This window comes from Bos grunniens, chromosome 21 (genome assembly GCF_055505025.1).
Source record: "Bos grunniens cultivar Pamir isolate PY7600 chromosome 21, Bosgru_T2T1.0, whole genome shotgun sequence".
In the NCBI taxonomy this organism is placed as follows: Eukaryota; Metazoa; Chordata; class Mammalia; order Artiodactyla; family Bovidae; genus Bos; species Bos grunniens.
In genome coordinates this window covers 49797074-49820897 of record NC_141185.1, presented here as the reverse complement: position 1 = coordinate 49820897, position 23824 = coordinate 49797074, and the positions used below count along the sequence as shown (strand labels likewise).

Here is a 23824-nt window from a genome sequence, read left to right as displayed (position 1 = left end):
AGGACAAAAGCAGCTTGAGTTTACATTAGCCAGAGTTGTGAATGCAGCAGATAACTTGTCCTGGAAACCACAGAGCCCGCCAGTCTGGATTCACCAAGATCTCCCCCAGCAGGTCTGGCCAAGAGTGTGTCACATATGTTAATTAAAGAAATAGTTTTTGGGTTTTTTTTCCTAACGATTTTAAACGCAGAAAAACTTAGACTATGCTTATATTTCAATTAAATTGCTTCTTTCTCAACCTGTAAAATGCCACTATCCAATCTTTTCAGCTTTTAGGTTAAATCGAATAAGAGATCTGACCTGACCAGCCCAGCTGTTCAACTCTTCTTCAAGATCAGTTTGTATTTGCAGCAGAGAGGAACTGGTGACGTAGGTATGTATTGGCGAAACTCTTATTTTTGCCTCTTCTCCCTACCTTCCCAACATTCGTAAGTGGTGAGTGAAAGTGGGGGTGGAGGGACTTATTTTATGTTTTTAATTCAATGTGTCTACTCTAGATCAGCCAGAAAACTGGTCAAGCGACCCAGTGCCACCTTCTCCTCTCTTTGCGATTAAGAGGACAAGGAGGATGTCTATTTCAGTTTCATATCACCAGCATCGTGCCAGAAAAACTGGAAATCCTCCTAGATTTTGGTTTCGGCCCCCCACTCACTACACTTAAAAGTCTCTATGAAAATTAAGACAACACTATTTCAATCAACTATACTTCAGTAAATAGCAAGCCATGTCATCTTGGATATTTGTTTCGAGTTGGTTTGACTGGCAGGTGGCAGGGTTCTGGAGATGTGAGGGACAAGGACACAGGTGGGACCACCAGAGCAACTCTGAGTGTGGTGCTGTGTGCTTGTTTAGGTCACAGGCCCCCTGGAGAATCTGATCTTATCTGCAAGCCCTCTTCCCAGAAAACTGTACAAACACGCACACTTTCACACATAATTCCAGGAAGTTCCCAGAAACCCATAGGGGACCTACGGACCCCAAGTTAAAAGAATCCTTGTTTTAAAGGTTTGGGGAACAGCTTTTGAGAGACATGACCCCAGAAGTTAAGTTTTAAGGAAACCGTCAGCTCATAAAAGGTCAAAGGTTGATGTAGCTAAGAAGTATATTCTGAGGTCTAGCCTTGATTCTAAACCAGATAAATTTAAAAAAAGTATTTTCTTGCCCTGATGGTGAGTTAAGGAACCGGGTTCTTTTTTCTTCAGTTGGACTATAGTTGATTTACAGCGTCGTGTTAGTTTCCCGTGTACAGCAAAGTGATTCTGTTATACGTATACATACATTCTTTTTGAGATTGTGTTCTCATATAGGTTGTCACAGAATGTTGAGTCGTGTTCCCTGTGCTATACAGTATGTCCTTGTTGGTTATCTTATATATAATGTGTGTGTGTGTGTGTGTTTATCCCAAGTTCCTCATTTATCCCTCCCCCACTCACATTTCCCGTTTGGTAACCATCAGTTTGTTTGCAATATCTTTAAGTCTGCTTCTGTTTTGTAAATAAGTTTATCTGTTTATTTTTTAAAATTAGATCCCACATATGAGTGATATCATATTTGTGGGATCTTTTGATTGCCTTTCCTCACTCAGTTGGAGCCCCTGCCAGACATGGTCTGCCCTGTATTTGCCACAGATGCCTCGATTTTAGCAAAGGACTTCCAAGACCTCTCTGGCCTGACCGTCGGTCTCAGATGAGTTCGTTTGGTTCTGCCCCAAACACATTTTTGAGAGATCGTTTCGTCCTGCCTCTTTTCTCTGTACCGCTGGCCACTGGGGTTGTCCTGCTGTTTTCAGCAGAGACTACTTAAAACCATTCCAGGGGAAGCTGTTGCCATAGCGACCTTGGCTGCCAGGAGTTACCATTTTCTTCTTTTTGTTAGCTTGTGGTTTCCCTGATTTTGAAGGTAACAGCTGATGTTCTGATTTCCTGCAGTGCAGCGAGGAAAAGACTGGATTTTTGTTATTGTTGTTGATGTCTGTTTTTTTTAAAGTTTAGAGGGATGTATGTGAGTGTGTGTGTGTGTTTTGTGTACAAGATAAAGCTACCTGAAAAGATGAAAAACTAGATATGCGTGTATATTTTCCATACTCCAGTTTTAAATTTTGGTCTAGCAGTTGAATGGTAGTCCACTTTTAGCCCAATTTTGGAGACTAATGACTGTAAGCAGTTGCCTTCAGTGGGGGGAAAAAGTGACCAAGTTCCATTTCACATTGCCCGTGACTCCCAGGTGTAAAGACCTCTGCGAGCTGGGCTTAGTCTGAACTTGACTCCAGCGCCAGGACTGCCTCCAAGGGAGCAGGTGGCTGAATCAGGCTCTTCCTGCTCTGGAAACAAAGGTGGGGCCCACAGGCATGACAGCCACACCTGGTGGCCACAGCAGTCCCATCTCACATCTGTCCAAGGCTGTAAACACGACACCTGATGCCCGGCCAGGGTACCAGGTGCAGGTGAAGTCAGGAAGTCAAGGCTGCCTGGTAACAGAAATCAAAGCTAGTCTCCTGGTCCCCATGTGCCTTTCCAGCTGGACTTCTTTCTCCTGCTCTCATGAGGTTTTATTTATTTCTTTTTTACACTTTTGGTCCTGCCACACTGCATGTGGGATCTTAGTTCCTAGATCAGGGAGGTTGGACCTGCACTGCCTATGTGCAGATCAGATCAGATCAGATCAGTTGCTCAGTCGTGTCCGACTCTTTGCAACCCCATGAATCGCAGCACGCCAGGCCTCCCTGTCCATCACCAACTCCCGGAGTTCACTCAGACTCACGTCCATCGAGTCAGTGATGCCATCCAGCCATCTCATCCTCTGTCGTCCCCTTCTCCTCCTGCCCCCAATCCCTCCCAGCATCAGGGTCTTTTCCAATGAGTCAACTCTGTGCATGAGGTGGCCAAAGGACTGGAGTTTCAGCTTTAGCATCATTCCTTCCAAAGAAATCCCAGGGCTGATCTCCTTTAGGATGGACTGGTTGGACCTCCTTGCAGTCCAAGGGACTCTCAAGAGTCTTCTCCAACACCACAGTTCAAAAGCATCAATTCTTCGGCGCTCAGCCTTCTTCACAGTCCAACTCTCACATCCAGACATGACCATAGGAAAAACCATAGCCTTGACTAGACGAACCTTTGTTGGCAAAGTAATGTCTCTGCTTTTGAATATGCTATCTACATAACTTTCCTTCCAAGGAGTAAGCGTCTTTTACTTTCATGGCTGCAGTCACCATCTGCAGTGATTTTGGAGCCCAGAAAAATAAAGTCTGACACTGTTTCCACTGTTTCCCCATCCATTTCCCATGAAGTGGTGGGACCAGATGCCATGATCTTGGTTTTCTGAATGTTGAGCTTTAAGCCAACTTTTTCACTCTCCACTTTCACTTTCATCAAGAGGCTTTTGAGTTCCTCTTCGCTTTCTGCCATAAGGGTGGTGTCATCTGCATATCTGAGATTATTGATATTTCTCCCGGCAATCTTGATTCCAGCTTGTGTTTCTTCCAGTCCAGCATTTCTCATGATGTACTCTGCATATAAATTAAATAAACAGGGTGACAATATACAGCCTTGACGAACTCCTTTTCCTATTTGGAACCAGTCTGTTGTTCCATGTCCAGTTCTAACTGTTGCTTCCTGACCTGCATACAAATTTCTCAAGAGGCAGATCAGGTGGTCTGGTATTCCCATCTCTTGAAGAATTTTCCACAGTTTATTGTGATCCACACAGCCAAAGGCTTTGGCATAGTCAATAAAGCAGAAATAGATGTCTTTCTGGAACTCTCTTGCTTTTTCCATGATCCAGCGGATATTGGCAATTTGATCTCTGGTTCCTCTGCCTTTTCTAAAACCAGCTTGAACATCAGGAAGTTCACAGTATACATATTGCTGAAGCCTGGCTTGGAGAATTTTGAGCATTACTTTACTAGCATGTGAGATGAGTGCAATTGTGCAGTAGTTTGAGCATTCTTCGGCATTGCCTTTCTTTGGGATTGGAATGAAAACTGACCTTTTCCAGTCCTGTGGCCACTGCTGTTTTCCAAATTTGCTGGCATATTGAGTGCAGCACTTTCACAGCATCATCTTTCAGGATTTGGAATAGCTCAACTGGAATTCTATCACCTCCACTAGCTTTGTTCATAGTGATGCTTTCTAAAGCCCACTTGACTTCACATTCCAGGATGTCTGGCTCTAGGTCAGTGATCACACCATCGTGATTATCTGGGTCATGAAGATCTTTTTTATACACTTCTTCTGTGTATTCTTGCCATCTCTTCTTAATATCTTCTGCTTCTGTTAGGTCCATACCATTTCTGTCCTTTATGGAGCTCATCTTTGCATGAAATGTTCCTTTGGTATCTCTGATTTTCTTGAAGAGATCCCTAGTCTTTCCCATTCTGTTGTTTTCCTCTATTTCTTTGCATTGATCGCTGAAGAAGGCTTTCTTATCTCTTCTTGCTATTCTTTGGAACTCTGCATTCAGATGTTTATATCTTTCCTTTCCTCCTTTGCTTTTCTCTTCTCTTCTTTTCACAGCTATTTGTAAGGCCTCCCCAGACAGCCATTTTGGTTTTTTGCATTTCTTTTCTATGGGAATGGTCTTGATCCCTGTCTCCTGTACAATGTCACAAACCTCATTCCATAGTCCATCAGGCACTCTATCTATCAGATCTAGGCCTATGTTGGAAGGTAGATTCTTAACCATTGGGCCACCAGGAAGTCCTCTCCTGCTCTCAGCAGGACGCTATTCTCCGCATTTTCCAGTTTGCTCATCTTAGAAATAAATGCTCATTTGTTGTTGTTCAGTTGCTAAGTTGTGCCTGACTCTTTGTGACCCCATGGACTGCAGAACCCAGGCTTCCCTATCCTTCACTATCTCCCAGAGTTTGCTCAAACTCATGTCCATTGAGTCTGTGACACCATCCAACCATTTCATCCTCTGTCACCCCCTTCTCCTCCTGCCCTCAATCTTTCCCAGCATCAGGGTCTTTTTCAATGAGTCGGCCAAAGGATTGGAGCTTCAGCTTTAGCATCAGTCCTTCCAGTGAACATTCAGGATTGATTTCCTTTAGGATTGACTGGTTTGATTTCCTTATAGTCCATGGGACTCTCAAGAATCTTCTTCAGCACCACAGTTTGAAAGCCAACACCCAGCCCAATTTATCAGTGCTCAGGATTTTTGTGACCTGGGTTGTTGCCAGTTCATTGGCGGCTGTAAGGGCACCGATAGGAATTAGTCAAGGTGGGTTCTGTGGGCCCTTCTGGATCGTCACCATTCCCACTGGCTTTGTCTCTGTGCGGTGGGCTCTTCCCTCTACATGTGCTTCTAAACCCACCTGTACCCCTGCTCCCCAGATCAAGATGAATGCCATGATGGAGACCTCCGAGCTCCCGGCCGTATTTGACGGGGTGAAGCTGGCCGCGGTGGCTGCCGTGCTGTACGTGATCGTCCGGTGTTTGAACCTGAAGAGCCCCACAGCTCCGCCCGACCTCTACTTCCAGGACTCGGGGCTCTCACGCTTCCTACTCAAGTCTTGTCCTCTCCTGACCAAAGAGTGAGTAGACGTCAAACCCACCTGTACACCTGATTGCTGATCTGTCTGTCATTACACTGTTCAAAGAAGAACCTTTTCACCATGGGTCCTCAAGGCATCTATGTAAAATAGTGTCACTGATGTTAAAATAGCCACCATCTCTGTAGGAGTCTGGCACTTGAATCCTGGCGGGTAGGGGACGGACTCAGATCTTTGTTGCCCAAAGTCATCCCTTCTTCCACAGTGTGGTGTCATCAACCATGTCAAGGACTTTGCAGAAAACTGTTGTTGTTTTTAGGTAGATGCAGAAAACTTGGACAGTATTTTGCATGTGTGTGGACTCAGTTGTTTCCAATTCTGTGCAACCCCATTGGCTGTAGCCCACTAGGGTCCTCTGTGGGATTTTCCAGGCAAGAATGCTGCAGTGTGCTGCCTCTTCTTTCCTCAGGGGATCTTCCCAACCCAGAGATCGAACCCGGGTCTCCTGCATTACAGGCAGATTCTTTACCACCTGAGGCCAGTTCTAAGGTGGAAGTTTTCCTGACCCCAAATAATTAATGAGCAAAAAAAAGCATAGGTTTCTTGGGTACCTGGAAAAATATACATTAGCTAAGAGAATCCACTCTAAGAGAAGGTTTTCATTCTAGTTCAGTTCAGTTCAGTCACTCAGTCGTGTACGACTCTTTGAGACCCCATGAATTGCAGCCCTCCAGGCCTCCCTGTCCATCACCAACTCCCAGAGTCCACCCAAACCCATGTCCATTGAGTCAGTGATGTCATCCAACCATCTCATCCTCTGTCATCCCCTTCTCCTCCTGCTCTCAATCTTTCCCAACATCAGGGTCTTTTCAAATGAGTCAGCTCTTCGCATCAGGTGGCCAAAGTATTGGAGTTTCAGCTTTAGCGTCAGTCCTTCCAGTGAACACCCAGGACTGATCTCCTTTAGGATGGACTGGTTGGATCTCCTTGCAGTCCAAGGGACTCTCAAGAGTCTTCTCCAACACCACAGATCAAAAGCATCAATTCTTCAGCACTCAGCTTTCTTTATAGTCCAACTCTCACATCCATACATGACCACTGGAAAAACCTTAGCCTTGACTGGATGGACCTTTATTGACAAAATAATGTCTGTGCTTTTTATTATGCTGTCTAGGTTGGTCATAACTTTCCTTCCAAGGAGTAAGCGTCTTTTCATTCCAGGTGAACCAGATTTCCCTGCAGAAGCCCCAGCTCTGTGTTCTGGAGGTGACAGGGGTGAGCACAGCTTCTGACAGAAGTAAAACAGTAGTTGTGAAAGAGACAGAATCTGTGTTCCACACCACACATGCTGTTTCCAGGAGACATATTTGACAGGATCTTCATTGAGGCATGTGGAATCTAGTTCCCTGACCAGGAATCAAACCTGGGCCCTCTGTATTGGGAGCACGGAGTCTTAGCCACTGGACCACCAGGGAAGTCCCTGAATGATTCTCTTCGAAGAACAGATGGGCAGCAGAGACACCTGAGAGTCTGGGCTCTTGCTTTGTCCTCTTTGGTTGTCTAGCTCATTTCCACAGCCACGGGTAAAGAGCTGTGGGCTATGGGTATTTTGGGTGTCTGTGTACAGTTTGCTTGTTAGTTATAATGTCGTGACCCTAAAAAGTTGTAATCAAGCTGAAAGAGACTTATAGCTCAGTTATATTGCCTAATACCTGTGAACTGCCATATACAATATAAATCGAGGTGAACTTGGACCCGCCCCTGCTGAGGGGATTCTACGTCATAGTGGCCTCCACAGCTATGATCAAGGGCATGGTGTTTTAGTAAGCAGTGTTTGCCGTGGAAACTCTGCTTTCTGAGGAGTGTGCACAGCGTTGGTGTGTTTTCAAAATCATCCGGCATTTTTCTTCCATGTTTAATTTAGATAATTCACTCATCTGAACTGGCAAGGAACATTTGCATCCCCTACTTTCAGATGGGGTGGGATGCAGCTGGATCCAGTTCCTGGGTCTCTGTTTGTAGAGAGCTTTTGAAAAACCAAGGTTTTAAAAGCCCTACGAGATCATAGGCAGATGAGTACAAAGTTCCAGCCAGCATCAGTTCCTGAGTAATTAGAGGAAGCCCTGGGAAAGCTTCTCCCCTCTAGGCTGTTTGGAAAACATCATGTAAGGTTTCAGTTAGTCAGTCGCTCAGTCTTGTCTGACGCTTTTGCAACCCCATGGACTCTAGCCCACCAGGCTTCTCTGTCCATGAGGCAAGAACACTGGAGTGGGTAGCCATTTTCTACTCCAGGGGATCTTCTCAAGCCAGGGATCAAACCCGAGTCTCTTGAGTCTCCTAGGTTTGATTTCACACTAATTGTTCAAAGCATTTTTTTTTTTTTAAACTGATTTTTGGCAGGGTTTTTCCTAACCTGGTTTCTCAGTTTCCTTTGAAAAACAGCCTGGAGACATACATCCAACAATTTCTCTTTGCTTTTTCTTCTTCCTGTACACTTTCTCGATGAACCTATGTAACTTCAAGGTTGGATTTGTTTTCCTCGCATTTTAAGGATGGGGAGATGAGGAGTAGTAGAGGGGGAGCCTGGACCCAAGTCTGTGACCCCACAGCTGGCTCCTTTCTTGTCCACAGGGAGGGGGAACAGTGACCTTTCTCAGGGTGCAGGCGAGGGACGGGAGGCAGAGAGCAGTAAGGGGCCAGTCCGAGACAAAAGTCTCTAGCTGGGCTAGCCCTGGAGTGGCCTTCTGATTCCTGCATGACCCTCTCGCTATTTTAATCACTGTCGGAAGCCAGTGGCCTTGATGTTTTTTCTCTGTGTGGCCTTTCTGGCAACAGCCTTCCGTGTGTTTGAAGCCAAGCTCAGGAAGCTTATCTGTTAGGGGTAAAAGTGCTTCTCCCGGGACTTTGAAGATTTTTTTTCCCTACAGGAAGCCTGTCTACAGCCTTTACAAACAACTGTCTCGGCTAAAAATTTCACTTAACTGATTTAAAACAAGCTGATGGGGTTATTCAGTAACCCTGACGGAAAGCAGCCAGTTAATTATGACTTACGTGCAAAATCACGGACATAGCCTTTTGATGTTCTGGTGTAGGAAAAAAAAAAAAGTCGGTGAAAGGTGAACAGTGAAAACATGTTAGGAGAACAGGGATTTTTTTCCCCCTCTTTTCAGCATTAAAGTCAGTTTTTAAGTCTGTCTTGAGATCACCTAGCCAAAGATACATCAGAAATGAATTTTTCAATGTCTCGAGAGAAACTTTTCTAAGGTCAGGTGATACGTCTCTTGTTCACTTAGCAACAGGTCAATATTTACCTAGTGATTCAATTTTTTTTCTCAAAACATGTTCGATTTCAGTGAAACAGGCAGACTAAAAAGCTCAAATCAGGATTATGAGAAAATTTAGATGGTGATACAGATCTCCATTTTTTCCTCAAATAAAAAATTTAATGCATGTTCATTGTTTTTTTTTTAAACGGAGAATAAGGTGAAACACAGAAATCATCTGTGAGTCTCCTCCTTGGGGATACACATCACTATGTTGGTCATCACTCCTGCAGGGTTTTTGCTGCTGCAGATCATTTCCTCCAACAAAATCAGGGGCATATGTAGCATTTGGTAACCTGCTTTAACACTTAGCATACCATGGGGACTTCCCTGGCAGTCCACTGGTTAAGAATCTACCCTTCTAACACAGGAGCTGAGGGTTCGATCCCCGGCAGGAGAACTTAGATTCCATAGGCCGCATGGTGTGGCCAAAAAATTTAAAAACAAACAAAAAACAAAACAGTATGCCATGGACATTCATCCACACTGCTACATATCTTCTAACATTTGATTTTTAGCAGCTTCAGAATTCTGTCAACTATTCAAATTTCCTAATGGCTGTTGGCAGCAGTGGTGCAGAGAAAAAGCCTTGATCTGAAATGTGGATTAGGATGCAAACTGAGGTCTTCTTCTAAACAAGGTGGACCCCTGGACCACGTGACAGGCCCTCTGGCCCTTGGTTTCCTCGTGTGTGAAATGAAGCAGTCTTACAAAGCTCCTTCTCATCATGAAGCTATGACCAGAAAGTACTATCCAAGAAAGCATCAATTTTTTTTTTTTTTAATTTATACATGTGGCACACACTACATAGACTTCTAAGGCCGCAGCTTTTTGTTGGGGTGAATGACTCAATGACTAGAAGTCACAGAGGGTGTGAAGAGATGAATATTATAGAGTTCTGCTTTAAATATATCTCTAGTTTTAAGCTGTGAAGAAAAGGCTGAATGTTTCTGATGGTAGTTCTTTAATTGTAATGCATGAGAAAAAACAGGGCCGATTGAGCCCATCATTCTAGCTGTGTTTCCTACCCCTTCTCCCATCCTAACTCAGATTGAAGCATCCCAGTGTGGTTTGGAAAATGAGTTGTGCTATGGACTGAATTGTGTCCCCCCAAAATTCATGTATTGAGGACCTAACTCCTTATATGATGATATTTGGAGGTGGGGTCTCTAGGAGATTATATGGTCTAGATAAGGTCATACGGGTGGGACCTTTATGATAGGATTAGTGCCCTTATAAGAAAAGGAAGAGCATCAGTGCTGTCTGTACCATATACAGACACAGCAAGAATGTGGCCTTCCACAAGCCAGGAAAGGCGCGCTCACCAGGAAGCAGATTGGCTGACACCTTGATCCTGGTCTTTCATCATCTAAAATTGTGAGAAACAATTTCTGTTAGTTAAGCCACGAAGATAAATTAAGTAAAAATAAATGAATAAAATGAAACTGGCCGTTCTCCCGCGGTGCCCTTTCAGCACTATCATCCTCTGAGTCTAGGACCACTGCATCGTCACAAGCACTGAAAGACTTTCTTAGAAGGACCCTGGGTTGGGAGCCCTAGTGACCAGGTAAGGACCAGAACCCAAAGAGAAGGGTTTTCTTGTGTGTCTGCCCACTCCTAACCATTCTCACTCCCTTTGCTCTAGGACAAGGGGACACTGGACCCCTTGGACTTTTGTTTTTTTAAGGACTTTGTTGAGCTGTCATTTACATATAGTAAAATACACAAACCCTAAGTATACAGCTCAGGGCCTTTTGCATATATATTCACCTGTGTAACTGCCACTCCCCTGTGCTTTACAGGAATGTCCCAAGTCACCTCTTGCCTCTGACCCACTTTGCCACTATGCCACTTGAGTTGGGTTCTTTAAGCAGGCCAGCACCCAGAGTGCAACACTGTGACCCTAGCCTATCCCAGCCTCACCACCCATGGCATTTTGCATTGCCCATTAAGTGCCTGCCCCTTAGGCACTCGTCCCTGGCTCCCCCAAATCTCTTCTCTCTCTCCACCAAGAAGCCTCCTCACCCTGCAAGAAAAACTTAACTAGCATAACTTCGCTGGTGGTCCAGTGGCTAAGACTCTGAGCTCCAAATTCAGGGGGCCAAATTCCCTGTTTGGGGAACTAGATCCCACACGCTACAACTAAGAACTAGTGCAACCAAATAAATAGGTTTTTCTTTTTTGAGTATGTCATAAAAAAAGAAAAAACTTAAATAGCTTCTATTCTGAGAAACTTTGCCTGACTACCCTCAGCTCCTCTTCAGTCAGAATGAGCCCCCTCTTCCTTCTTCCTGTCCGAGTTTCCCCAGCATGTAGCTTCTGTGTCCATTTAACATATTTCATCGTTTTCTGCAGGGCTTCCCTGGTGGCTCAGTGGGAAAGAATCTGCCTGCCAATGCAGGAGATGTGAGTTTGATCCCTGGGTAGGGGAAAATCCCCTGGAGAAGGGAATGGCAACCCACTCCAGTATTCTTGCCTGGAGAATCCCACGGACAGAGGAGCCTGGCAGGCTACAGTCCATGGGGTCAAAAAAGAAATGGGCAATGGGTTGGACATGACTTAGTGATAAACAACAACAGTCTTATTCTATGGAGGTTTGTACCTGTCTCTTTTCTTCACCAGTGGAGTATATGTACCCCAAATCAGGATCCATAGTCTTGACCAGACAGAACAGGATTCCAAGCCATTCTAAGTCTTAAGTGTAATGCTCTTCTGCCACTTGTTTTCCATAGACAGGTGTAGTTGAGGGATGTTCCCATTTTGGTTTGGTTTGGTTTCCCACTCCAGCTTAAGCAATCAGTGCTGCTCAGGGGCACTTCAGGGAATCAGGTGTACCTTCAGCTCTGAGCTTAGGGCTTCCCTCGTAGTTCAGTCAGTAAAGAATCTGCCTGCAGTGCAGGAGACCCAGGTTCAATCCCTGGGTTGGGAAGATCCCCAGGAGAAGGAAATGGCAACCCACTCTAGTATCCTAGCCTGGAAAATCCCCTGGACAGAGGAACCTGGTGGGCTGCAGTTCATGGGGTTGCAAAGAGTTGGGCACGACTAAGTGACTAACCCTTTCTCAGCTCTGACCAAGTTTTGCTTATTAGGAAGTCACTGTGCTGTCTCTGAAAGAGGATGGATTGGTTGTTTGGTCTTGCTGCTGCTGCTAAGTCGCTTCAGTCACATCCGACTCTGTGCGACCCATAGACGGCAGCCCACCAGGCTCTGCCGTCCCTGGGATTCTCCAGGCAAGAACACTGGAGTGGGTTACCAATTTCCTTCTCCAATGCATGAAAGTGAAAAGTGAAAGTGAAGTCGCTCAGTAAGTGTCCAACTCTTCGTGACCCCATGGACTGCAGCCTACCAGGCTCCTCCGTCCATAGGATTTTCCAGGCAAGAGTACTGGAGTGGGTTGCCATTGCCTTCTCCGTGTTTGGTCTTAAGTCAGGGCAAACCCAGGTATATCCAGAAAGGCAGTTTGCAGCCTCCACCCTCCCCTTGTAGTTCCCATCACCAGCCCTGGTTTAGAAAGTGAAGACAGGAAGCAGGTGCCCTGTCTCTGGAAGCTGTTATTAAAATGCATACATTCCCTGTGAGAAGCCAGGCGTCTACTTTTTCACTCATTAGTGGGCTCGTCAGTGTGGATCGTGGTAGAGCTGAAGATGAAGGCTTTTAAGAGGAATGTGATGGAGCGCTTAGCTAAAAGGCAAGCCTAAAAACAGATGACCGAGGTGTTTTTATTAGATGCAAGAGACATCTGTGAAGCCCTACACAGTCTAGTGAAGGGACACAGTGAGATCAAATCATCAACCATATGCTTGTGGGTCCTTTCTTCCCCAGAGGCAAAAAAGGTAATAGCTTCCTTCTGTAACCCACTGCTGCCTGTATTAATAAGCTCTGGATTTTATTATTCTCCATGGGTTTGAGAGACACCTGAAACTTGGAGTAGAGGATCACACCCATTTCAGCACCAAGCCAAAAATAGTAGCTGACTCATCTCTGCCAATGGTGCCCTTTTTGAGCACTTCCTCTTTGAAGCTGCTTCAGACACTCATCAAACAACAGCAGAAACCCTGTGACCTTTCCATGGATCGTAGTGGGTTCGTCTTCTGTGTTTTGTTTTGTTTTTTTTTTTCTATTTATCTCCTCATTCACGAGAGTAGACTCCAAACAAGAATCCCATGGAAATGTTGTTCTCATCGTAATTAGTCCCTATCTTTAGTTTCCTGCCAGTGGTCATTCATTAGCCTGGGTTAATGAACATCGAAAGATTTACTTCTCTGAGACTCTGTTGTTGGAGGTATTTTCAAAAGATCATTTATTTTAAAACCATTTCATTGTGAAAAAAAAATTTTGAGGGACTTTCCTGGCAGTCCAATAGTTAGGACTCTGTTCTTCCTGCAGGGCATGGGTTGCATCCCTGGTCTAGGAACTGAGATCCCATATGACACGTGGTATGGCCAGAAAACAGAAACAAAAAATGTTATTGGTTTCTACACACCTGTGCTTAATTATTTCTTCTCAGACACAATATCAGTTCCCTTTCTATACAGGCATTCATACTCCCTTTCTATCAGTAATATTCACTTTTCTTTTATTTATCCCAAATAAAAGCCTTTTTCTATATATAAAAATACCATGTTGTTGCTGTTGTTTAGTCGCTAACTCATGTCCAACTCTTTTTCGACCATGTGGACTGTAGCCATCCATGGGATTCTCCAGGCAAGAATTGGAGTGGGTTCCCAACCTAGGGATTGAACCTGCATCTCCTGCATCATCAGATGGATTCTTTACCACTGAACCACGAAGGAAGCCATTCACACATGTATATATATCTGTGTGTGTGTGTGTGTGTGTGTATCCTAGTATACCCAGGACATATTAAAAAATTAGAAGTACTCAACAGAAAAGCACTAATTCAGATTGGTCTCATGTTGCAATATATGAAATTATTTTCCAGATCTAAAGAGCAAAGGGCTCAATATGTAAATTCCTACTCCCCTTTCCATTTCCTGCCTTGCCTCCTTTTTATTTTACTGTGTCTTCTTAGTGGCGGTGTCACAGGGGAAGCTAGGACAAGAATCTTGTTTGTGAACAATTGGTGTTTTCTCAGTCTTAAAGGAAACCGTGCAAAAGCAGCCCCACGCGTTCCCTTCCGGTCACACTGCCACCCCTGGGCCCCTCCTGGGTAGAAATTCCGGAGCCAGCACGGCTTATTTATAGTGAGTTAAAGTTGAAAAGAATTTCATTATCTTGGGCTTAAATTCTTAATTCCTTCTTGTTCACAGAGACATTCCAAATCAGATTTAGATCCTTTCCTTCTTGGCTGCACACTCAAGCTTTGTCCTTTTTATAGGATAATCTCCTAATTGCCAGGAGCCTTAATTCTATTGACCTGATTTTACCCATTTAAGAACTGTGCAAATATTTCCTTAGATGCTTGTGGTAAACCATTAACAATTGATAAGTGGATCTGGAGCACTCTAATGGGTTTATTATGTACGCACCAGACCTTCAGAACACATTTGTTGAGAAACTTACATTGCAAGAGAGTCCTTGAAAGATGAAAGACTCAGAAAGCATGAGACTGATGATTGGTGGTTAGCTCCCATGAGGTCACCTTTTCAGGGGCCTTCATCTTAAAATGGCTTGTGTTTTTGATGACAGTGGCCCAAACCCAAACTGTCAAGGTGAGAAAGTTGAATTGCTAAAGCTGGGTTACTGTCCTGTCACTAGGCTGACCAAACATCCCGATTTTCCTGGGGCTTAATAGGGTTCCCAGAGTATGGAACTTTCCCACTAAAACCTGGGAAAGTACCAGATAAACAGGGATGCATCGGTCACTATCTGTTTCTCACTGTCTTCTGGGATCAGATGGTGAGGTTTTTGTAAGTGGGTGCCATTAGGAGTAAGTGTTTAGTTCGCCAGTGGTCAGCTGTAATTTAACCCTTGGATGTTGCCCATCTGTACTGTCTCTGCCCTAGCAGCTCAGTTATCCAAGAGACCAGGAGGAAAGTGCTGCTGCCTCTGAGGCCTCTTGTATTGACTTAAGACGAGAAAACTGTGAGACCGTGGAGAGATTCGTCCGCCTTCCTCTAGCCTTGGGACAGGTTGTAGCCTCTTGTTAGAGATTCTGCTTTCGTGGAGGAATTGCTGAAAGCTCTAAAAGGTTCAGAATCTAGAATATGTGAAACTCTCTTGATTTGGTTCAGATGGGAGGAACATCTATGTGCCATGCACTCCGTAAAGCAGAAGTTTTCAGTTTCTAAGAATGTATTACCAGCCTATTCCCCTGTTGATCATGCTTGAGTTTACCCTTCGGGCCTCTACCATGCCTTCAAAAAGGGAAAAGAAGCATGTGCTACAGCTGATTCTATCCCACGGTGTCAGAGCCAGCACATCTGGATGGGCCGGTGGGCCTCCGCTTTGTGCAGGGCTGGCTGCATTGCCAAGTCACCGTCTCTTTCAACTTTTCCCAGGGCTCCAGGGTCAATCTTTGTCCATCAGTCAGCCTTAATTTTATTTAAACTACTTTAAACCTAATTTCCTTTATAGGATTTGCCTGGGATTAGATCCACTTTTGTGGTTCTTCTCAATATGTAGTTGACTGAAAACAGGTCCAACATCTAGGAGCATGACCAGGCTTCATTTTCTAGAAACTGTAAAATTTCCAAGTGTAGCCAACTTTTGTCAGTTTTTCTTGTTCTGTTGATCCTGTAAATTTACTGCTTACGAATTTTGATCTCAAACTATTTCTTTTCTCTGCCAGCTCCCTGGCACAGCTCCCCTCACTGTGACAGTGCACTCGATACTATGTACGCTTTATTAATAAAGTATAATTAAGACAGCAACTTGATTTTGAACGTGTGTCCTAGGGACTTCCCTGGTGGTCCAGTGGTTAAGACTTCACCTTCCAATGCAAGGGGTGCGGATTTGATCCCTGGTTGGGGAGCTAAGATGCCACATGCCTCGTGGCCCAAAAACCAAAACATAAAACAGAAGCAATATTGTAACAAATTCAATAAAGACTTTTAAAAATCTTAAAAACGTGTTCTAGAGGGTTCAAGTCAGGGATCGCACCAGGGTCGTCTCCTGAATTGCAGGCAGTTTCTTTACTATCTGAGCCACCTCCAGGGACGCCTCCTCTGGAGGGTTAATAAATATGGTTTCTAAACTCTCAACTGCCCTCATCAACATTCAGTGGCATGGAGGGTAAAAAGCTGACTGCCGTTTTACTTCATCTTCGTCCAAAGCGGCATCAAGCGAAGCAACCAATTTTGGAAGCCCAGTCCTCTTCAGCCACCTCGAGGATGCCTTCTGTGCAAATGGAGTCTGTTGGGGGGATGGGGTTTTAGGATCAGAATCTGCTAAATGGTATAATATTAATTCAAGGTAAGCGTCTTCTGAGGTTTTTAAGGAAACTTATTCCTCTGTGAAATTCTGGGAAGTGAAGCTTTTACTCCTACAGAAAACTGTAGTCCTTGACTAATCGATGTTTCAAACGGTTGGATAAGATGCCAACCCTGTCACCACTCCCAGGTCACGGTCTGCCAGACTGAGCGGCGCCATCCCCCAAGGGCCATGTCCTTCTGGGAGCGTGGCCTCTGCCCAAGGTGACTCCCAGTGGTACAGCAGCCCCGTGAGCCTCAGAAATGAGTCAGCCCTCCTGGCAGCTTGTGAACCAGCCTAAATCTCCACCCTGTGCCGTCTCTAATCATAGAGTGAGGACCCAGCCTGTGTGGGTGCAAGTTGGACGGCTTAACTTGTGACGTGGCCAATAAGAGTCTGCAAGCCGGAGCATTTGGGAAACCTCCTCGCCCAGAGGTCAGCAGTTGATCCCTCCCAGGAAGGGAGAGGTCCATGAGAGGTGGCAGGTTGTGTGTTTTCCATCTTTTCCGCTGGGTACTAAAGCCATTGCCAACCAACCCCACTTTCTTGTTGAACTGTGGTACCAAATTCTCCAACACTGGCATTTTCAGCCAGATAGCAAAAGCTTGAACAGTAATTCCTTTTTTTTTTTTTTTTTAAGATTTTAAAAACCATTTTATTGATTTATTTATTTTTGGCTGCACTGGGTCTTCATTGCTATGTAGGCTTTCTCTAGTTGTGGAGAGCGGGGGCTACTTTCCAGTTGCGGCGCTCCAGCTTCTCGTTGCAGGGGCTTCTCTTGTTGTGGAGCACGGGCTCTAGGGTGCGTGGGCTTAAGTAGTTGCAGCTCCTGGACTTAGTTGCTCCAAGGCAAGTGAGATCTTAGTTCCCTGACCAGGGATGGACCTTAGCACCCAGCAGTGAAAGAGTCGAGTCTTAATGACTGGACCACCAGGGAATTTTTTAAACTTGAAATCTGCCAAGCCATAACAATGCAGACTTTTCCTTCCTTAGTATTTCCATAAAGGACAATTCTTCTTCTCAGTGGATAAATATATATATATATATATGTATATATATTTTAAGTTAGTCAATTAATATAGAACAACATGCTCTTCCAGTCTGTTCTCTGTGTGTGCAGCCCATACTCACCCCTTCCCTTACACGCAGAATCCTTCTTCTCGTATTTCTGTCTCCTCTGTATATCAAAATCCTCTTCATCTCTCAAGGCCTCCTCACATTCTAGCTCTTCCAGCATTCTCTAACCTTTACTCTTCTTCTGTCTCTTTGGCTCCTACTTATCAGCAGAACTATAAATGATATCTTTCTCTGTGTGTATCTCTCTTCACCCTCAGCTGTGTTCTGAGAGGCTTAAGGGCAGAAGCTGTCTTAACGTTTTCTGTATTCTCTATGGCCGCTGCTTTGCACAGAGTCAGTGCACTCTGACACTTGTAGGTCGTTTTGGTAGGAACCCAGGTGATTAAGGGTCAGAATGAGTAATTCAGATCAGTGATTAAGGAGTGTAGAGGAAGAGGGAGATGGTGCTGTGTTGGCTTGGATGAAGTCTTGTGGGATCCTGAAAGATGAGTTGGTTTGGAAAAAAGACAGAGCAGTTGGCATGATCATGAGCTAGCGAAATCCATCATTTAAGCAAGTACTTCCGGTAGAAGACTGCCTTTGATCCCCAGGCCATCGCTTTTCACCGACCCACGTTTGTTCCTTGGTCCTGTTGGCCATCCAGCCAGCCTGCCTGCGTAAGGAGATGATGGATGTGCCACCGATTTGGCCTGTTTTCTCACTGTCACTCTTCGCCCTGCCCCCACAGCCTCTCTTCTCCTGTTGCCCATGTTCCAGGATCTTTATTTGGCTAGACTTGGACCATCTGTCTTGCAATTCCCAAACATTTCTTTGATGCTCTTTGTGTAGCATTTGGACCTGCTGCTGTCTCTGCCCTTTGTTCTCTGTGCCCTGGGTTTTTTTGCTAATGTGCTTTGGCCCCATCACTGGCCTCATCTCCATGGCTGCTTCCTGGCAAGCTCCTTGCTGGATCCCTATGCCGTGATCCAGTGTGAGGAGAGCTGTCTGATTACAGCAGACAGCCCCAGGTCACCAGGGGAGAAAGAGGAGTCTCAGATTCCCAGAAAGGAAGAGTCTGGTCTGGATCCCATGAGCGCTAGTGGAGAGAGCAAAGGGAAGGGTGGGAGGCCTTTCAAGGTAGAATCAATAGGTGCTGGTAGATAGTGGAATAGCCTTGAGTGGTTGAAGGGAAGGGCTGAGTAACAGAAAATGCCATGATTACCGAGCAATTGAGAGAGGAATAGAGCCATTGACAGAAATAAAGGAGTCCAATGGGGAAGCTGCTTTCTCGGGGAAAGTTGTTTAGTTTGGGACAGTCTATGGGACATGCCTGGGCAACGAAATTTAGGTGTGAGCTTAAGGCCAAGTGGTTCAGATGGTTAAGAGTCCACCGCAGTGCTGGAGACGTGGATCCGATCTCTGGGTTGGAAAGATCCCCTGGAGAAGGGAATGGCAACCCACTCCAGTATTCTTGCCTGGAGAATCCCATGGACAGAGAAGCTTGGCGGGCTACACTCCACGGGGTCGTAAAGACTCGGACACTACTAAGCAACTAACACTTTAAGGCCAGGCATGCAAAGTCCAGAGCAGCTATCAACAGGGGAGAGAAAGGCAGATGGGGAGAGAGCTGAGGACTGATGGCCGTGGCAGGTGAGGGTGGGAGGAAGAGCCAGTGAACGAACCAGAGATGGGCAGTTCTTGAGGAGAACCAGGAGCCCTAGGTGTCATAGAAGCCAGAAAAGGAAGACTTTGAAGCAGACCATGTCAGAAGCCACAAAAAGTCAGGAAAAGTGAGGGCTGACCAAAGACCTTGGAGCTTAACCAGAAAGAAGCAGGGATTTTTGAGGATGAATTTTCTTTTTTGGGGTTGGTTTTTTTGTTTGTTTGTTTGTTTTTAATTGGAGTATAGTTGCTTTTGGGTTTCCCTGGTGGCTCAGCAGTAAAGAATCTGCGTGCCAATGCAGGAGATTCAGGTTCAGTTCCTGGGTCAGGAATTGACCTGGAGGAGGAAATGGCCACCCACTCCAGTATGCTTGCCTGGGAAATCCCATGGGTAGAGGAGCCTGGCAGGCTATAGTCCATGGGGTCCCAAAGGAGTCGTACAGGATTTAGCGACTGAACAACATAGGTGCTTTACAATGTTGTGTTAGTTTCTGGTGTACAGCAAAGTGAATCAGCTATACTATACATGTATCTCCTCTGTTTTGGGTTTCCTTCCCATTTAGAACAGACCGCATAGCGCAAGGCTGTTTTCAGTAGGGTCAGAAGTGAAGTCAGTTCATAGAAACTGCAGGAGAAACAACAACAACAAAAATAAGTGTGGCAACCAAAGCTGAGAAAGAAAGGAGGGAAAATAGGAAGCTAAAAAGTGAAAGTCACTCTTTCACTTTTAAGCTTTCACTTTTAGCTTTCAAGTGAAAGCTAAAAAGTGAAAAGAAGTGTCTCCAACTCTTTTCGACCCCATGGACTGCAACCCACCAGGCTCCTCTGTCCATGGGATTCTCCAAACATGAATACTGGAGTGGGTTGGCCATTTCCTGTGCCAGGGGATCTTCCCCATCCAGGTATTGGACCCGGGTATCCCACATTGCAGGCACATTCTTTACCGTCTGAGCCACTAGATTTATCCTAGGAAGCCAGAGGAGAAAGCCAAATTGAATGAAGGTCTTCCCCAAGATCAGGAAGGTGGGTGCTGTGGTGCCAGGCAGAGGGAGAAGTTAACAGCTATTGCTCATGGAGCTCTGGAGCCCAGCTCTGTGGCAAGACCACCTGGGTTCTCATACCAGCTCTTTCCCCTCCTGGCTGGGCCACTTCCCCTTGCTGAGTCTCTGTTTCCTCATTTGTTAACTAGCACTTGTTTCATAGGTTCAGTATGAGAAATAGCATGTGAAACAGTTTATAGTCTGTTTAGCATGTGTAAGAAGTCAATAAGCATATATTGCTATGGGTGTTATTATTCTCTACCTCTATCCTCCAATTTTTAACTCATAAGTAAGTGCAACTCAACAAGGTAATTGACTTGAGCAAAGTTGCAGAGCTATCAGGAATGAGATTGGACCCTGGTCTCTCTGACAACCTAGTTCTCATTGTTTTCTCTCTGCCATGTGTCATGACTGCCCAGTATTGTGTCCAACACATAGTAGGTGCTCCATAAATATTTACTGAGTGAAAATAAGAATACACAGATCACAAATAAAGGAACAAAATTGTTAATTCCACTGCTATGAATCTAACACAAAGAAATTATTTAAACCCTGGTGGTCCAGTGATTAAGAATCTACCTTTCAATGGATGGGACGTGGGTTCCATCCCTGGCCAGGGAACTAAGATCCCCCGTGCCTCAGGGCAACTGAGCCTACCTGTCCCACCTGCCACAACTAAGACCCCACACAGCCAAATAAATACTTAAAAATAAAATAAAGAGAAATGCTGAGACTTGATTAAAAGTGGCAGATTGAACACATGTTTACCTTCACCTCTTCTCGAATCCCCACTAAAATGACAGTAAAGGAAAAAAAGGCATGAATTTTCAAGAACATAGAGACTAGGAGGGGGAGATAGGGGCAGATGAGTGGAAAGCAGACAGACAAGTGGTGGACACTAACTTAGAGAAGCAGAGAAAGCTGAAGCACAGGCCTGCAGACTGGGAACTCTACAGGAGTCAGGCTGGTTTGAACGCTCAGGAACTAGAGGCACCTCTGAGGTTGGGGTGTGAAATATGTCTAAAACCACAAAGACTGAGGGAGAGTCCCCCAATCTCCTCCTATCCCACACAACCAAGTGAGCACCCTGCCTCTGCCTGTTGGGAGACTGGCCGACTGAGAGCAGGAGTGAGGTGCCAGGTCATAGAGTCTGCCCACAGAAAGTCCCAGCCGTGCCTAGGTTCCCCAAGGAGTTGGGAGGACTGCCCTCTGGGGAAACTGACCTGCCCAAGAGATAAGTCCGAAAGACCTTTATCTGGGGGTCCTCTAACAAAGGAGCTGGAACCCACAGATTGACAGGCCCTGCTTAAGGAAACAGCTGGGCATCAATTTTCCTGCCACAGGAGCAGACACAACCAAGAGTCCCTGGACATTCAAAGAAAACCTTGAACATGAAAGCCAAAGATATAAAGCAAGCAGATGAAAGGCTAGGGAGGAAACACAATGGGAAGGAACCAAAGTAAACTTGAGAAAACCTGTAATGAGCATACTCAGAGGGAAGAGAAAATGTACATCCTTGTGGCAGGAAGAATTGCAACATCAGGGAACAGGAAGAGCTTTGGGAACACAAATGGAGAAGATTGATAAAGGAATTAGAAGATTAAAGGACGATCTCTTCCAGAAGGTAGAATAAGAAGACAAAAGATGGAAAGTGGAAGAGATTAAAGGATCAGTCCAAGAAATCTAATATCCAAATAATAGTAGTTCCAGAAAGAGGCGAGAGAGAGTGGAGGGGAAGAAATTATCAAAGAAGTATCCCAATATCCTATAAGTATGAAGTGAAGTGAAGTGAATTCGCTCAGTTGTGTCTGACTCTTTGCGACCCCATGGATTGTAGCCCACCAGGCTCCCAAAATCCATGGGATTTTCCAGGCATGAATACTGGAGTGGGTTGCCTTTTCCTTCTCCAAGGAATCTTCCTGACCCAGGGATCGAACCCACGTCTCCCACATTGTAGGCAGATGCTTTACCATCTGAACTACCAGGGAAGGACCTAAAAACTCTTATTAATTGAAAGAGCCTCTGAAATTCTAGCTCAGAGAAAAAGACCTAATCAAGGTTCTTTGTAAAATTTTGAAACACTAAAGCAAGATCCCCAAAATTTGCAGAGTAAAGAATTAGATACTTTGGCCACCTGAGTCAAAGAGCCGACTCATTGGAAAAGACCCTGATGCTGGGAAAGATTGAGGACAGGAGGAGAAGGGGGCGACAGAGGATGAGATGATTGGCAGGGCAACCTGCCAGGACAGGGCAGCCTGGCATGCTGCAGTCCATGGGGTCACAAAGAGTCAGACATGACTGAGCGACTGAACAACGACAAAAGAAACAGAGTGCACGTAAGGACCAGGCATCAGCATGACACCAGATCTCAGTGGCGGATCAGAAGCTGGAGGACAGGATTGAGGCTTCCAAATCCTGAGGTGTTAATAAAATGGCTTTTAACTTAGACTTCTGTACCTGCCAAACTAAACCTACTGTGAAGGTAAAATTAAGACATTTTCAGGGACTTCCCTGGTGATCCTGTGGCTAAGACCCTGTGCTGCCAAAGCAAAGGGCCCAGGTTCAATCCCTGGTCAGGAAACTAGATCCCACACGCTGCAACTAAGACCCAGCACCGTCAAATAATTTTTTTTTTAAGTCATTTTCAGATATTGTGAGTTGCTCTCAAAAGTTTTTTTTCTTCCCCCCAACTTACTTTTTTGCAAGAAACTAGTAGAAGCTATTGTTGTTCAGTCTCTAAATTGCATCCAACTCTTTTCGACTCCATGGACTACAGATGCCAGCTATCCTGTCCTCCACTGTCTCCTGGAGTTTGCTTAAACTCACGTCCATTGAGTCGGTGATGCCATCCAACCATCTCATCCTCTGTCGCTCCCTTCTCTTCCCAGCATCAGGGTCTTTTCCAATGAGTTGACTCTTCGCATCAGGTGGCCAAAGTATTGGAGCTTCAGCATCAGTCCTTCCAATGAATATTTAGGGTTGATTTCCTTTAGGATTGACTAGTTTAATAGAGGAGAAGGCAATGGCACCCCTCTCCAGTACTCTTGCCTGGAAAATCCCATGGGAGGAGGAGCCTGGTGGGCTGCAGTCCATGGGGTTGCTAAGAGTCAGACATGACTGAGTGACTTCACTTTCACTTTTCACTTTCATGCATTGGAGAAGGAAATGGCAACCCACTCCAGTGTTCTTGCCTGGAGAATCCCAGGGACGGGGGAGCCTGGTGGGCTGCCGTCTATGGGGTCGCACAGAGTCATACACGACTGAAGCGACTTAGCTGCAGCAGCAGCAGGTTAATAGAAGCTGTTAGTAGAAGCTGACCTCCAGCAAAAGAAGGAAGTAAATGAAGGCAGGGTAGCCATGGCATCCATACTGCAGGAAAGAGGCCAAGAGGCCTCACAGGATGGAAGGAAGCGAGGCCCTTTCATAGGGGTGTGGGGGCAGAGAGGTCCTTGAACAGTGTCTCCAGGAGAAAGCAACACTGGTGATGTCTGATATCTTTGTCCGGTGGTCAGAGAACTAGACCGCACATGCTACAGCTAAAGATCCCACATGCCACAATGAAGATCAAAGACCCCCCACCATACTGGAACCAAAACCCAATGCAGCCAAATAAATAAATAGTTTTTTAAAAGGCATCCCCAGTGGAAGCAGAAGCACTACAATGCAGGGTTAAGAACGTGGGGTATCAGGTTAAGAGACATGGAGTTCAAATGCAAGGTCTGCTGCCTACTATGTTTTTGGAACCTGTTTCCTGGACTACAAGGAGAGATCCTGATAATAAATGTTGCTGTGAAGGATAAATTATATTATGTAAATGTGCCCATACAAGGTGCAAGATAAATATTTGCTCCCTAAACTACAGCTAATAAACAGGTTAAAATTGT

At 45.2% G+C, this 23824-nt stretch overlaps 1 protein-coding gene across 2 annotated transcripts in view; it reads left to right on the top strand.

Annotated features, from left to right (window-relative positions):
• The window catches only part of ABHD2 (abhydrolase domain containing 2, acylglycerol lipase), a 108248-nt gene that overhangs the window by 26665 nt on the left and 57759 nt on the right, over positions 1-23824 (top strand). For both annotated transcript variants that reach the window (XM_086364620.1, XM_086364621.1), the window contains exons 2-3: positions 270-373; positions 5331-5530. In XM_086364620.1, the coding sequence (XP_086220746.1) occupies positions 5337-5530 (194 nt within the window). In that variant the 5' untranslated portion in view covers positions 270-373; positions 5331-5336. The remainder of the gene's footprint in view (positions 1-269; positions 374-5330; positions 5531-23824) is intronic.